Source organism: Lutjanus erythropterus, chromosome 13, assembly GCF_056507025.1.
Source record: "Lutjanus erythropterus isolate fLutEry1 chromosome 13, fLutEry1.hap2, whole genome shotgun sequence".
In the NCBI taxonomy this organism is placed as follows: Eukaryota; Metazoa; Chordata; class Actinopteri; order Lutjaniformes; family Lutjanidae; genus Lutjanus; species Lutjanus erythropterus.
Window position 1 is genome coordinate 25,976,534 of NC_139329.1, and position 16,263 is coordinate 25,992,796.

At 39.9% G+C, this 16,263-nt stretch overlaps 1 protein-coding gene across 6 annotated transcripts; it reads left to right on the forward strand.

Annotated features, from left to right (window-relative positions):
• The first annotated feature begins 787 nt into the window (after positions 1-787).
• tpm1 (tropomyosin 1 (alpha)) lies at positions 788-14,689 on the forward strand. Of its 6 annotated transcripts, none has more exons than XM_084733866.1 (10): positions 791-1,033; positions 1,377-1,502; positions 5,615-5,748; positions 6,075-6,192; positions 6,855-6,925; positions 7,684-7,759; positions 8,030-8,092; positions 8,206-8,275; positions 8,776-8,854; positions 10,252-10,465. In XM_084733866.1, the coding sequence occupies exons 1-10, from the start codon at positions 920-922 to the stop codon at positions 10,253-10,255; spliced, it is 855 nt and encodes a 284-aa protein (XP_084589992.1). In that variant the 5' UTR covers positions 791-919; the 3' UTR covers positions 10,256-10,465. The 6 variants fall into 6 exon arrangements, with proteins under 6 accessions (XP_084589996.1, XP_084589995.1, XP_084589992.1 ...); XM_084733864.1 differs by lacking the exon at positions 1,377-1,502 and adding an exon at positions 1,686-1,811 and having other exon boundaries at positions 794-1,033; XM_084733870.1 differs by lacking the exons at positions 8,776-8,854; positions 10,252-10,465 and adding an exon at positions 13,816-14,689 and having other exon boundaries at positions 788-1,033.
• The last annotated feature ends 1,574 nt before the right edge of the window (positions 14,690-16,263 follow it).

The window sequence follows — 16,263 nt, forward strand, 5'->3', positions numbered from 1 at the left end:
AGGACGGGGTCTCTAAAGACACAAACACCACTACACACTTCTACACTGTAAAAAAAAAAAAGTTGAGAAAACTTTCAAGGCAATCTACTGCAGTAAATTACTGGGTTTTGAACCCAACTAAAAAAAAAGTTTTGCCTAAACTTACATATAATCTTTAGTTGAGATAATTTGCTTCTTTGAATTAACTCGAATCCTCAAGTTTTAGAAACTTGAAAAATAAGCATGTCAAAACTTTTCCACAGTGAGTTGTTGAACACAATTTGTCTTTATTTCACTGCCTGAAAATTAAATGTTTTTGAGGGGGTCTAAAAATCAAAGATTTACTTTTATCTAGAGAAGAAAATTGGATTTTTTCAACATCAGATAGGTGTTTTCTCAACTTATTCATTTACAGTGTAGTCACTCATAAATGATTAAAAGTGAAAACTGTGTTCATATGAGTCTATACATTATTTTACAGGAAATGTTGCATAACTTTAAATATGTTGTCGCAGTGGTAAAACAAACTGTACACAAGTGTCATTCAGAGATTTAATGATCTGCTCATCTTCTCTGTACATTAAATGGCTTCTGTTACATTCCCATTAGGAAGCCCTTCCTTAGGAGCTGCCTGCTTGTCCATCACACCCCATATAAAGGCGTATCAAAAGTCAAATGTTTGGGAGCGACGAATCGCCGAGCAGATCCTTAAAGAACGCCCGGGGACCCGCACACGCCTCCTCCAAAAAAGTATTGGATGTCCAAAGGAATCCAGTCACCCTCCCCTTGAAAGTACATATTTGACAGGGCACAGTAAGGCAGAGCCTGCACTCCAGCTTAGCGTTCAGTTAGGCACAGACGCCCTAAGCCCCTCTCTCCTCGCCCTTGGTTTTCATTTGGACGTTTTTGTTAGTGCAGCCGAAACAGAAAACAAGCAGCCATGGATGCCATCAAGAAGAAGATGCAGATGCTCAAGCTCGACAAGGAGAATGCCTTGGACAGAGCTGAACAGGCTGAGTCAGACAAGAAAGCAGCAGAGGACAGAAGCAAACAGGTCGGCTGATTTTTCTCTTTTGTGGAAAATCCCATAGAAAAAAAAAAAAAAGCAGGAATACCGGTAGCTTTATAAAGCTGCTGCCCTTTAAATGGACCTCCTCCTAAATGCGGATTAATTACTTTCATGGATAATCCCAAATAAGGATTAAATTAACTCTTGATTTTTTTTTTTTTTTTTGGATGTTACATCCTCCTCTCAACTGTTTGGTGATGTAAATATAGCCTAGAAAATGATGCTATACGTTTTTAAATTAGAGAAAAATATTCATTATAAGCTGAATAAATGCATGTTTATTTCATGTTTTGTTTAACTGTATAATGTCTTTTATATGCATGTATAGTTAGAGGACGAAATAAGAGAGTTGGAAAAGAAAATGCGTGTAACTGAAGACGAAAGAGATAAAGTGTTTGAGGAGTTCCAAACTGCTGAGGAAAAGCTGCTGACCGCTGAGGAGGTCGCCACCAAGGTATCTCAACCTGACGTGCATGAGCTCTCCTAACTTTTCTCCCTTCTTTCTCTTTCCTTCCCCTGTCCTGTCCTGTCCTCTCCTGTCTGTCCCGTGTGTCTCTGTCTCTGTGCGCGCTCTCTTTCACGCGCCTCCCCTGCTGATCACCTCTGAAACTGTCCGCGCACTGATCACTCGCCTCAGCTTGAGGACGATTTGGTAGCTCTGCAGAAGAAGCTGAAGGGAACTGAGGATGAGTTGGACAAGTACTCTGAGGCTCTTAAAGATGCCCAGGAGAAACTTGAGCTGGCTGAGAAGAAAGCTACAGATGTAAGTAAAAGAAGGGACTCAGTGGCACCATTCCTGCACCACCACCACCACCACGCTTCCTCACATCTTCATCCTCTCATCACTTTGAGTGTGGGGAGCGACAGTTCAACACTACAGACAAAGAAAGTTTCCACTCTGTGTTGATTTTCTAGTTGAATGGGCGGGTTTTGCACCCACCCATCCTGGAAAATTGATCTTCAAAGTTCAATTTTTTTGATCAAATTATCGTTGAACTGTCGCTTCATGATTTGTCACATGCACAATCACTTACAATCTGCCCAAAGAACGTCAGATTGACTGTTTAATTAACTGATAACCACATTTATTTTCAATTAAATCAATCCATAGACTAATTAATGGCTTGTATTATGTAATAATGTTGTGCTTTTGGCCTACATGGGCTCAGTCTTGTAGGTCCTTGGCTGAGGAAGTCTTTTTTCAGAGTAGCGTAATGTGCAGTCTTCCCATAGAGCGCAGAGAGCAACGCCTGGTTAAATATAGCCCACTGCTTTATATGGTCAAGATAGAGCTCACATCTGCGGGCTGCGCTCTTTGCTTACCACAGGAAAAAAAATGTTTCCCATCAAACTGTCTCAGGAAGCACACTGATTTAAATAAATAAACGGATAAACTGACATTACAAGAGACAAATTAAATAATGTTCCTTTTTAAAATATTTTGTTGCACCCTTTCCCAACTTTTGGATGAATGCATGGCAGGGAAACTATGTAAAAAATTTAGATTTTGGCATTTAAAGGTCGCGACCTGCTGGGGATAAAAAAAACACTTAAGGTCCTCATGAACCTTTTTTCATGACAAGGTCATCGTCAGTGACCGATTTAGGATGACCTTTGTTCACGAGAGTCAATCAGGGGAATCAATTTGTAGTGTGGCTTATCAGATGCCTCCAGGAAAACTGTTGTAATAATCCTTTAATTGGATTGCGCTGGAGAGTTCGGCCAAAGTGTGAACATATAATCTAGTCAGTTTTAGCCTGTCACTCTTGATGTTGTATTTTATTCCTTATAGGTCTAGATGCAGATATAGTTTTTCTTTTATCTTAATATTCCTGTACGAAAGTTTAAATATGGCTTCATGCTGTCCAGACGAATTTAACCTCTACTTAGCGTTTTATGGTCTTGTTTTCTCTTTCATATTCTTGGAAGGATTTTCTGCGATATTTGCACAGTCTAAAACGCAGCCTATAATTACTGCGTTCAATGAAGACGTATTGAATGGCTCAAAGTATTTCACTCGCATGTGTACTGCTCATGATTGGCCGGCAGAGGGTGCTGTGGCACTGTTAGCTCGTCACAATTAATATTATTATAGTGTGTGGACTGTGTATATTATTGTCATTAAAAATGCATTGTTACATTGCATCAGTTCAGTTCCACGCTTTATTATTAACGAGACAATGCAGCAGATTTTTTTACAGCGAAATCCCGGCAGAATACTTTATTTTTCTGTCTATTTTGAAATGAGCGGCACTTCCTGGAGCAGCAGGCATTAATGCAGAGTGCGTTTCCAGCCTGTCTTCACGCAGCTTTCAGGACGTCATCTCGCTGCTCTTCAATTTCTCGGAAATTGTGCTGCAGCTCGTAGTATACTCGTCCTTTTATTTGAAAGATATATAGTTGTAGAGTAAACAATGGCCGGAGCTACGTCGCTGGAGGCCGTCAAACGAAAGATCAAATTCTTGCAAGAACAGGCAGACGATGCAGAGGAGAGAGTCGAGAGATTACAGAAGGAGTTGCTTGCGGAGAGGAAAGCCAGGGAACAAGTAAGCATATGTTTACAGACAGGAGCTGCTTATCAAAATTACACATGCTCCTCTCTGCTGTAACCTTCCCTGTGTTGTGAAGCAGCTTGAATTGATGCACCCGCAGTGAGATAGCGGGATTTCTCTCATGATGCACCGCAGTGCTGCAGGCTGAGCTCTGCACGGCTCCGTGCAGCCAGACGGACTCACTGTGGCACCACAGTGGTACTTAAGTCCACTGAGGGTTTGATAGCCTGCTGCTCCTGGCTTAGCGCGTATAATTGGTAACGTTAGGCCGCTGATGCCCAAGACAAAGCTTGAACAACCGTGTGCACATTGTTTTAATGTGTTGTCTCATCTGCCTTTGTTTCATTCGCATCTCCTTTGATGCGCTGGTGCCATTCAACCTGCCTTCCAGGAAGTTTGTGTCTTTTCAGTTCTACTGGCAGCAACATTTAATTAAATCATTTTCAGCAACCAGGAAGTTACAACTAAAGTGTGGCAACATTTTAAGGTACCAGTGTGCTGTGTGTGAGCTTATGCTCTTTGACTTGCCCATATAAGGACAACAGGTTTTCACAGCTACAAAGAGCGATTTCCCTCCGTGCGAGGTGAACACAGCGGCTGTCATCTAGACGGGAAATAAGTGTTTCTGCAGGGGCTTAAACAGCAGCCCGAGTCTGTCTCAATCTCAGCGTTAATCAGTCATGAGGTGTTTTAAATAAGAGCTGAAAACATTTCTTCAATTCATAGATTATGAGTAACTTCCTTGTCATGCTTCACAACTTCAGATGCACTTTGGTCCAGTAGCGAACACTTATCTTGCGTTTGAACTGCAGGGGAAACAGGACTCTGTCACACTTTTGGTGGTCTGTTTTCACGGTGTGTTTCCAAGTCTCATATCTCCTGAACTTTTTTTAAAAAGCAGAAGTAGCTACAAGTTTGAATAATCGTTTATTTAAATCACCAATTTAGTTGTGGTTTGTTTGAAAGGGGGCAGATAAAGTATACATAGACAATATTATCATAACCAAATGAATTCATGATGACAATATTATTGCAATATCTAGAGAAAATGAAAAAAAATGCTGACAAATTTATCTTTAAATTTCGCAAAAAGAAAAATCCAGAGCTCTCATAATTTAAAACAAGTGTAATAAGGGTGCACTTTGGCAGTGAACACAAAAGTTCAAAAAAGATTAAAAAACCCATTTCATATTTTCTGTTCATTGTGCATTTTGTGTCTTTTTTGGCAAATGAAAGACTCAAATATGAGTCTAGGGACATATAGAGAGGGTCTGTATCCATGACCACAGCTGTATGAAAGTGTAAAAAAAGTGCAAACAAACAATCAGATGAACTAAACAAAGGAAATACCAATTATGTAAGAGCATGCAGTATGTTTAAGAGGTGCTGGATTACTGCAAAAATCACACCATAATCATTCTAATGTGTTTTTCAATTAAAATGAGAATAACAAAGTAAACATTGATATTCCCTTAAATATCACAATTGCAATATCAGTCAAAATAATCACAAAGAAATGTTGTTTTTTTCAAAATTGTTCAGCTCTGCTCATTCAGAGCTATTAACATAGACCAATATGCTGTAAATATGACCAGTTAAATGACACTTAAATGTCTGAGGCAGTTGTGAACTATCCAGGGAGTCTCCTCTGTGTTTGTAGCATGTGAGCAGCCAGTTACGGTGAAATAGTCTCAGGGCCTTTTACTTGAGCCTTGTTAATATTCTCTGTGGGGCCTCGTAATGAGGCAGGGTATTCAACCTCCTGTCAGCCTGGGACATTGTTATCGTTATACATAGTCAATGAGGAGCACAGGGAAGCCTCGTGGGAGGGCTTCTCCCAACAGGTGGCGGGCGCACAGAAACACTTATGAACAACTGAGATTACATTCACCCACCAGGCATAAAACAATAAAAACTCTTACATTCTTTGGGCAGACGTGTATGTATGCACTTGTGTGGTTTCCAGGTTGTATGTTAAAGACGGTGTCCTGACGAGCTCCTCTTCTCTCCCTAGGCTGAGGGAGATGTCGCTTCCCTTAACAGACGTATCCAGCTGGTTGAGGAGGAGTTGGATCGTGCTCAGGAGCGTCTGGCTACTGCCCTGACCAAGCTGGAGGAGGCTGAGAAGGCTGCTGATGAGAGCGAGAGGTGGGTTCTCATGAGCGGCGTGGACTCAGGCCTTTCACTCTGTCGCTGCGGAGACCAGGTGGCAGGGCTGTGTTTGCACCCCTTTGTGTGGGGTACAAGCAGAGCCTCTGTCTTGCAGAGCTGGATGTCAAACAGCTCACTGTCACATGAGCCATGTCAGATAGTGCAGTCATTCCCCTAACATCCCAAATTCTGTATTGCCTCCCTGTTTAACGTCAGAAAAATATAAGCCTTTCACTTTAGAGGGATGTATCAAAGATTTACCGGCCGACGGGTCTCGGCTCCTGATCCTCTAACGTCACACAACTGTTTGTTTCTGCACACAGAGGCATGAAGGTCATTGAGAACAGGGCCATGAAGGACGAGGAGAAGATGGAGCTGCAGGAGATCCAGCTGAAAGAGGCCAAACACATCGCTGAGGAGGCTGACCGCAAATATGAGGAGGCGAGTGTTCCAGCCCCTGGCAGCTGCCCCAAAACTATTGTGCAACACCAAACATGCAGCCGCTCATTTACTACAATCAGTCATTCTGTGACAAACTAGTTACAGTTAGCTGTAATAGGTGAAATTCCAAGATGTAATTGTTTATTTAAAAATATTACAATAATTACAGGTAACTTTTCTATATTTAAAAGACCAATTAGGAAGCATTTTTACCGATATACTGAATACTATACTGCACACTATAATTCTCTAGCATTTATGGATAGTATATAAGAATATAGTGAATGGTTTATAACACGCTGTAATGTAGTTGTAAGCAGATTTAAGCATTTATTGCTAAAAATATACAATGCATGTATAACTCTTGTGGGCACCTAGAAGTGGACGCTGGAGTGTAAATAGATAATGGATGGCGATAGTGCATACAGATTTTTAGAGGGGAAAATTAAAGTTTTTTTACTCCTCCTTTTTTACACTGCAAATATTTGAAAGCTTTAGTTACTAGTTACCTTATAGATTAACGTATTTGCATGTAATACTTCGTTATAGTTTAAATGATGCAACAGTAGACTGGTACATTTTCACTTTAAACCACATTATAATTGTGCCCCAGCCATCAAGTATATGTTGTGTTGTAACACTTTGTTGTGCTGCACCTAAAGGTGGCCCGTAAGCTCGTCATCATTGAGGGTGATCTGGAGCGTACAGAGGAGCGCGCTGAGCTGTCAGAAAGGTACGATCTTTCAATCTTTACGATGCACTTACACTTGCACGTACACTCACAGTCAAACAGTTGGAGCTTTGAGCACTAATACACAAAGTGTCGACATCATTTGAACAGTGTGTGCTGTGTTCTTACTGTCTCTGCTCATCATTTGCATGCTCTCTGTGGTTTGAATGGTTATGGTGTACGCCACACCCACTAACAGAGGAGCTCGAAGAATGGAGGATGAGCTCAGGGTTTTGGAGCAAAGCATGAAATCACTAAACTCCACAGTCACACAGGTACTACAAACAAAAACTAACACTCTTACATCTTTGATGAGTGGCTCTTCTCACTGTCATTCATGCTGCTGAGTCTCTGCATGGCTCGCTGTGCTTGTTCTTTTCCTCTTTTATGCTCTTTTATTCTGGGTATATTAGACTCTTTCACGCCTCCAACACGGCAGAGACTGTGCAAGAATAACACCTCACGTTTAAAATATTATTTACCAAATTATTGATTTCATTATAACCCACTAATCTTTGTGAGTCAGGTTGCTATTCTCACATCCTTGCTTTGTTAAGGCACTTATAAGGTGCTTGGGGTTCCCTCCTCGTTTATATTCCTGTAGTTCTTATTTATTTTGTTTCCTCTCCCCCTCTTTCTTCCATGTCTTCTACCTGTTTTGTGTCCACCTCCGGTTCTGTCCACCCTGGCTTCCCTCCTTTTCATCCATCCCCCTCTTCTTCTCCTCCTTTGCAACTTTATCCTTTTGTCTAAAACCTCAGCAAATGCTCTGAGCTTGAGGAAGAGTTGAAAACTGTGACCAACAACCTGAAGTCACTGGAGGCCCAGGCTGAGAAGGTAAGTGCCACCTTCTGGCCGACTGCATGCTGTCAAACCCCTCAGACTGGGTAGACGGGGAGCAGAAGAACCGGGGGAGTTGAATCTCTTCACTTCAGTTTTATTTCATAATATTTCTTAGATCGTTTATGGGTCCAATTCACTAATTGGACTGCGGTACTCATTTTAGCATGCTAGGGTCTTACATGTTTCTCCTTTAAATGTACTAGGACATTCAGAGTTTGATTCCAGGCCCACATGTTTGACACCTGTCTTGTTTTCGTCCCACAGTACTCACAGAAGGAGGACAAGTACGAGGAGGAGATCAAGGTCCTCACCGACAAGCTGAAGGAGGTAAAGTTTCACGAGGCCATATCTGGAGCTGCAGGCTGAGTCCATGATAATTTATACAAGTCACAGGTGCTGCATTACACGGACTAACTCAAAAATCTGTCTCTGTGACACAGGCTGAGACTCGTGCTGAGTTCGCTGAGAGATCAGTAGCCAAGCTTGAGAAGACCATTGATGACCTGGAAGGTATGATTTTTGTCCCAGAATGTTACTCTGGTTATTATGATATTGTGCAAAGTGCTCAGTGCTCTTTAAAAAAATCTCTTCAGGCCATTCTTTGCTTCACTTTTGAACTCTATTTCTGCTTCCCTCTTGATTCTTTTTCTGTCAGTATCATACTTCTGTTGTGGCAACCCTTATTATTTTCCATTAAGTGTAGTTGATCTATTTTTGCGTTTCAAGGTGAGATGTTTATCAGTGATGTCAAGCCTTAATGTTGACTTAGTGTTCAAGGAGTCGCAGTGAGGGTTGAGGGCTGAGAGCCATATGGACAAGAAAGACACGGTCCATTTCTTCAGACTTTTGTTGCACATTCCATCATTTTCTGGTGTAACTCTGTTTTCCTCTTCTGTTTTCAATTTTTCTGTCACCTCTTCTTGTCTGGACGCTTCACCCTTCACCTCCTTGTCATGCCTCCTTCACCTTTGCTCCCTTTCACTGCACCTCACTGCACCACCCACCAATAGATGAGTTGTATGCCCAGAAACTGAAGTACAAGGCCATCAGCGAGGAGCTGGACCACGCCCTCAACGACATGACTTCCATGTAATTTTCAACTCGTGGTGCCTGCTTGTTTCTCCCCTGCACCTCTCTTTCCTGCACACCGACTGCCTCACCTCCGTCGTCTCCGTTATTTTTCCTTGTATCTATCATAACAAGTGCATCCAACTCTTATGGCTGGTCTGACGTTTAAAGCAGTTATGCAGCTATATTTTTATGTAGTCTTGAAGTTAAATGTCTTCAAACAGACATTTTGGTATCCTGTGTCTGTAAATGAAGCCCACTTTCTCATAATAATGGTACTTATCAGTATCATTGAGAATATTAAACAAGGCTGAAGTTATGTTATGCATGAAAACAAGTCAGCATGAGTTTACATTTTTTTAACTGATTCAACTGTGAATTGTATTACTTTTTTTGTGAAAAGTAATCAGTGGGGATTTTTTTTTTGCAAGATATTTTGACATCCTAAGACAGGCATGCAGGCTGTCTATTGAAATTTTGTTGACTGTATCACAAAAGCATTTCAATTAATCTTATTCACTCACTGTAACTCACGGTTCAGAGTGTTTCATCTTTCCTTTTCTACTAACATGGTCTACTTCTGTCAAGAAGAGAGGCCCCCCCCTCCGGTGTGTTTATGAGATCCCCCATTGAAGATTAACTGTTAACTCTGTGGTTGAGCCGCCCGTTTTACTAAATGGACCTTTCCTAAGTCCCTCCTCTTTTTGCTGTGGAACCTCAGTCAACTTTCTCCTGTTTTCTATACTTACATATGCTATATGCAAGGCCAGGGAACCTAAGATTCGAGAAACTCTCATGCAGATGCATTTGATTGAGCCCAGTAGTGTCATATAAGTGACACTAGATTTGGGAAAAGGTCATGGTTTATGGCTAAAATAAAGCCTTTCACAATGTTAGAAAGGCTTTCTGGCAATCAAAATGAGGTGTTATCAAGGCAACAGGTACTGGACAATCATAGTACAGTAGTAGAGCCATTCACAGCACATTAGGGTGGGAGTTTTGCAGATCTCACAAGTCTCAGGTTCCCTTTCTAGACACGAACAGCAGATATCAGCACAGGAAACAGGAAAAGACAAAGTTCCAGGTTCCTGGGTACCGATCTTGCTCAACTGCTGTTGGAGCACAGGGCAAAAAGGGGTGGGACTTAGGAAGGGAGAATGACGCGGTGCGCCGCCATCTGTCTGGATCTTGCGTTTTTCTCAGAAAGGTCTTGTTGTAATCGGAGGGAGAAACTGGTCCGACCACCGGTTTGTGTTTGTCAGCGTGCACTACATCACAATGCATTTCCACTGTGATGTGGTTTTTGTCGTGTTGTGCCGTGACTCGTGTGACTCTGGTGTATTGTGGTGCGCATCTAAAAATTTCCATAGGTCCGACACCGACCCCTTGGTTCACTATACCTCTTCTCTCTTACACAGATAAATTTTTTACACCTCATCAAAGACGTCTCCTGCCGGCTGAGCAGCATCTGTCTGCTCTCTCCAGCCTTCTCTCCATTTTCCCTTCCCTCTCTGTCTTTGCTTTCGTTTCCTCATGTTTTCATCCTCACGTCAACGTTAAATGCATCCCATCTCTTGTACAGAATCCTAGAATCTTTCTGCATTGTGTAAAAAATAAACACCCTTCCTTCTATGTATGCTGTATCTCTTCACTCTGTCCTTTCTTTTTCTTTTTAATTTCTATTTATTTTCAAGTGGCTCTAATAAAACCAGGAAGCCTTGATTTTAAGTTATGTTTTTTTGATTTTGTTTCTTCATCTCCACAAACCATTAGTTGAGCTTTACCCTGCTTTACTGGTGTAGTTTTAGAGATTTCATTGTTCTTTTATTTTCTTCAATTTTTGTTCTGTGAAGCTGAGATATTAGAAATATCCCGGTAGTGCTATGAGCACGGAAACCTAGAACATCTGCAGGTACTTGACTGAAAGCTGAGCCAAGTTGTCTTCTCTCGTAGCGTTTGAGACTGATGCATGCAAGCACTTTTCAACATTTAGTACTGTGACAGGAGGAGCTGACCGGAAAGATGTGAAAATTGGAGGGAATTAGTGTTGGTTTGTTTCGCAGGAAGATTGTGGTAAAGTAGAGTTTTGAGGTGTAGTTGTAGAATACAGAACAGTATGTTAGATTTGTTGAGCCTCATCTGGTTGCTGGAAAAATTGGATGAAACTGCTATCAGTGATTACGACACATGGGCTTTGTATGATACACAGTATCCTGTCATATACTTGAATAAATATACAATCACACATTCTGAGTGTTTTTATTAGAGTCATTCCCATACATTCAGACACAGAGAGATAAGCAGAAGTGAGAGATTGTGAGACTTCATAATTCAAATGAGACTGCAGAACAAAAGTTGAGCCACATCCTTAAACTCATAAAAATGTCAGACCAAACTGAAGCTCTTAAGTTCTGATGTTGAACAGTTGATGAGATGCAACTGATAGAAAAAATTATGATAGAGCAGTGATACAGTATTCATTGTTTTATTTTTATTTTTTTTGCCACACTATCTATTTTTAAAGATTTTGTTTTAAGGTTAAAGGGAAATTTTGGCGCTTTTCAATATTATATTGCAATAATAATATATATAATATTGTAAGTGTCTGCTATATTGACAGACAGGTGCAATATCTGTTGTTCTTTCTGCATCCTATGACATTGGAGGTGATGAGTTTCTAGGACTAGGATTAGAACTATGTTATTTCAGCCTGGATTTCTATTCTCATTCTCCTACCCAATGTTCATGTTATCGTTTTCAAAATCCCTGCCACTACGGGAAACACCAACAACCTCCAAGCTAGTAACACACACACTGAAAATAGCAAATTACCCTAACCTAGACACTAACTACCAATTTACACAAGCTAGTAGCTAATTAACTTTTCTTTTATAGCCATCTTTTAGCTATTTTAAAGCCAGGGCTCGCCTCCCCACCTTAATATGTTCCACTGAAACAAGTCCCTGTGACACTGTTTCTACTGCATAGTACACTCAGCTCTACTTGGTGCCACTTATCTCTCTCAGTTTTGTTTTCCGCAGCAGATTGTACCTCCTTTACATAAGCGGGAATCTTAGCTGACTGTCATAGCAACACCATGTGAAACTGCCATGACATCATTTTCAACGTGACACAAACACAAGAACAGGGATGACTGTTTGTCACAGCAAGGAAACAAACTTTGTTTCGGAAAATGCTTCAGAGAGTTATGGAAATCCTACATCAGAGATGATTAGGAGACCCTGGTTGGTCCGAGTCGTGTAAGTGATGATCCTCTGACCAATCAGCGGTCTGCAGTGTTTTCTCTCCACCTTTCTGTATCGGCTCAGCTCGCTAAGAAGCTCAACTAAGGCGAGATTAAAAAAGTACCAGGTACTGTCGACAACTTTTGAGGCGAGACTACTGCCTTTGGGTAGCCAGAGAGCATGTTAGATGTGCATTTTTGTCACCTAAAACTATGTTATGGCCTACAAAGTAATAGTATAGGCTGAGGAATTTATTGCTTCAATTGACTACGTTTACCATCAACATTGACTGAACATCCAGAGAAACTCTCATGGAGATGCATTCCTGTATTTTTTGCCTATATTTTTTCCTAAAATAATAATAAAAACAACATTCTCTGAAGGGTTGCTGCCATTGTTCCTTTTAACCTTTCTGGGTTAACTCTGTTCATCATCTGTTTTCACTCTACACACTGTCCTGCCTTGCTTTACCTGTTGCAGACAAAAATCTAAAGACTGGAGTGCCAGACACTCAAAAAGCAAGAACATGAAAACATTGTTTGATCACATTATATAAAGACTAGTCAGATATTGCCGGAGTGAGAAGGTAGGTGTCAGCAGGCATTGCACCTCCTCTTTTCCCTATTTTCCTCTGATTTCCTGTCCTCTCTGTTTTTCAACTTGCTTTCTGACTGCAAAGATCGTCTCTACCAGCAACTTGAGAAAAACCGCCTTCTCACTAATGAACTACGTGTGGCCTTGAATGAGGACTAAATTGTGTGAATGTTTTTGTCTGCTGGTTTTGTTTTCAATGTGTGTATGACAATCCGTTCCAGTGTTAAGATCCAAAGCCCTTCCGTTGCATCGTACACACACAGTACGATGTCTGCACTGCTTGACATTTGTTTTGCTGTTTGTGGAAATGTGATTCAAATATAGTGAAAATCAGGGATTATACAGATCTATCATTTTCAAGTCTTGCAACCTTGCATTATAACATCCAATAATACCTTTTTATGCACTGCAAAAATGAAAACGTTGAGAAAACTCAAAATTTCAAGTCATTGATAATTTGAGTTTCACAAACTCCAAAGTTTTGAGAATGTTTTTGCTCATTAAATTTACTCTTTTTTTTTAAATAAACTTGAATTTTTGAGTTTTAGAACCCCCCGCAAGTATTGTTCACTTACAGCAGTGAAAGTGAATAATGGTTGATAATTTAAGGTTGTCAGTAACAACCATTTAATTTTCAAGCACCAAGATAATGAGGTTCACAGCTCACTGTTGTGTTCATAAAAGACAAAGGATTCAAGTTTATCTAAAGGAGAAAAGTAAATCATCTCAGCAAAAATACTATAGGTTTGCAAAACTTTGTTTTGTTTATTTCAAAACTTAAGAGTTTAACTCAAAACTCAGAAATCTGTGAGGGCACTTGCCTTGAAATTGTGAGTTTTCCCAACTTTTTTTTTTCTTTACAGTGTGCATTGCTGTTGTGTTTATTGCTGTGTATCAAAAAGAACTTTGTTCTAGACTGTAACCTGTTTGCATGGTTGCTTGCATATCATAATATGAGTTTGTTTACTCAGTGTGCTTCTCTTGTTTTCTGTCAGTGAAGCGCAGGTCTGATTCAAAAGCCCTCACATTTAATAACTGACCTGGATGATGTAGCCAGCTTGATTATTAATGCAAGCTAACCAACTGACTCCCTTAATGCTCGCTTGTGTGAAATTAAAACCTCTTCATTTGATGTTCTAACAGAGAAACTGTCACATGCTAAAGAAGAGAACCTCGATATGCACCAGATGCTGGACCAGACTCTAATGGAACTGAATAATTTGTGAAAGCACAGTCTGACCCCACACGCACTGTGGTTTTGGCTTTTTGTACTTGCACCTTGCTTACCATAAAAACCCCTCCTCTCATACCTTGCCTATGGTGGAGATCAAACCAGCCAGATGCTTTTCCTGTTGCACCGTCCTGCCCTCAGTGGAACTCGACCAAGGAGCAAAGCTAAGGGGAAGTAAAGCTTAACCATTCCCTTTGATGAAGCCTAAACTGAGAAACAAGGTTGTTTTCGCAAGCCAGTTTTTTTTCTTGAAATATCTGCATTTTCCAATCCATAAGATATTTTTTTTCTTTTTTTTTGACAAGTCATGTGGTGAAATGACATGTGCCATTGGTTGCAAAGCTTGTTCTGTACATCTGGATTAAAGCTGATCTGGTACGTTCTATTCCACCTTGATTATGCACATACCAAAGGACAAAGTGGAGAAATTTTGCACTTAGCTAAACCTCAACTTTATGCATATTTTGCAGTCTGTCAGACAAACTATATAAAAAAAAAACAGAAAAATTCCTTGCAAGTGTAAGTATACATTGGCTATGCCTGTCAGTATGTATACTGGTGCTACTGTTCTGTTAAGCAATGAGCGAAAATGCTAATGCATTACAGTATACTTTTAGATTTCTTTTAAAACCATGGTTCAAAATTTGTTCATCTTGTCTATAAAGTATGATTTCAGTCATCTGGTTGTGCATTGTTTTAGCATTGTATTAAAGTAGATGTTTCAAGTTTTTGACATATCTGAAATGTACAAAATATGAATATAAATAAAGCACGTTTTGAAAGTTTTCTAATTTTGTTTGTGGTGCATGCTTAGCTTTTTTTTTTGTTTTTGACCTAGATTAAATGTCTTATTAAATTTTGGAGTGACTGAAAACCTGATGCAATGCCCAGGAAAATAACATGTATTTAATAGAATTTATCTTCCCTGCAGAGGTGTAAAATGTGTTAAATGTTCAGAACAACTGGAGATCTGTTCATTTTGCAGCTTTATTGCATTACTTCGGTCTTGGCTCATTTTTGTTTTTTGCTTGACCCTCAGTTTGACTTCCAGCTGGGGGAAAAACACTGTCATGTGTTTCTTTGGTTCACTGGAGCTCGCTGAGCACTACTGGACCATATCACTTCAGTTTCAGGATAATCAAACCAGTGTAGCAATGTTGGAAAACTTTCTAAATGTCTTTAGTTGAGTAAAAGAAACAACACGGTAACTTAGAGATCATGCATTCAGTTTATGTTTATGTATCAAAGTTAAGGCATGCTCATAAATAATTTTTCCATTAATTTTTAAGAAGTGTTGGTGAGCCTGGACCTTAGTTTCTCAGTATATTGTTGGGAAGGTTATTTAAACTATGACTTCATCATGGCCTATGTTTACTATCTTATTATACTCAGTAGCCTCCATACACACTATTATTCAGCATCTTATGTAGGTTTAGACTTGAACAAAAAAATGATCTTCATGTGTGTTGACAGCAGTTAAGTAGTTGGCACGACCTCTGTAAAAGTCCTTTGTTGCACCAGTGAGCAGATAAGAGACTGTGTGTGTGTGTGTGTGTGTGTGTGTGTGTGTGTGTGGTCCTGGGTCAAGGCCTGTGTATGCATTATGGTTAAGATATAGTTTAATCATGAGAATTAGTAACAGTCAAACACGTCAATGAAAATCAGTCCCTTAAAGCCCCACATTTACTGCATTGTCAGTTTTATTCTTAGTTTTGTTATACTTGACTTTACCTGCTGCATTATCCTAAATAAATGTGATCAAATTGACACAATACCATGTTGTCTGCTCTGTACTTTGTGGGAACTTGAAAGTGATTAGGTACATAATGCACAAAAGGTGGCAGGTGGAGGGGTCAAACAACATGTTTTGGTCCTAACAGATTTATCAGGTCTTGCTCAAAATGGAGAAATAATCACCTGCACCTTGTATAACCAACTGCAGGCAGGAGTAATCATTTCATGCTGTTGTCTACCTTATTGAGTCACATTAACATTCGGGGCTGCAACTAAAGATATTTTTTATTATCATTTGCTCTGTTGATTATTTTTACAATTAATTAATCAATTGTTTAGTCTTTAAAATGTAAAAAAGTGTAAAAAGCTTGTTAGAAATTCCCAGAGCCCAAAGTTGCACGTTCAAATTGCTTCTTTTGTCCAACCACTATCATAAATGACAGCCAAAAGCAACAAATTCTCACATTTAAGAAGACTAAACCAGCAAATGTTTGACAATTTTGCTTAAAAAATGAATGAAACGATTAATTGATTTTCAGTAGTTCCTACAATGCATGAACAATTGTCTAGAACTTAAAAGTTTTCGGACACAATTGCACTCTCTGTATCAATATAATAATTATACC

Excerpts from the sequence above, each read along its gene's own strand:
- tpm1 (XM_084733870.1), top strand. The coding sequence starts at position 920 with ATGGATGCCATCAAGAAGAAGATGCAGATGCTCAAGCTCGACAAGGAG. Across the intron at positions 6,193-6,854 it reads CTGACCGCAAATATGAGGAG|GTGGCCCGTAAGCTCGTCAT; the intron begins GCGAGTGTTCCA and ends CTGCACCTAAAG. Across the intron at positions 8,093-8,205 it reads TCACCGACAAGCTGAAGGAG|GCTGAGACTCGTGCTGAGTT; the intron begins GTAAAGTTTCAC and ends TCTGTGACACAG.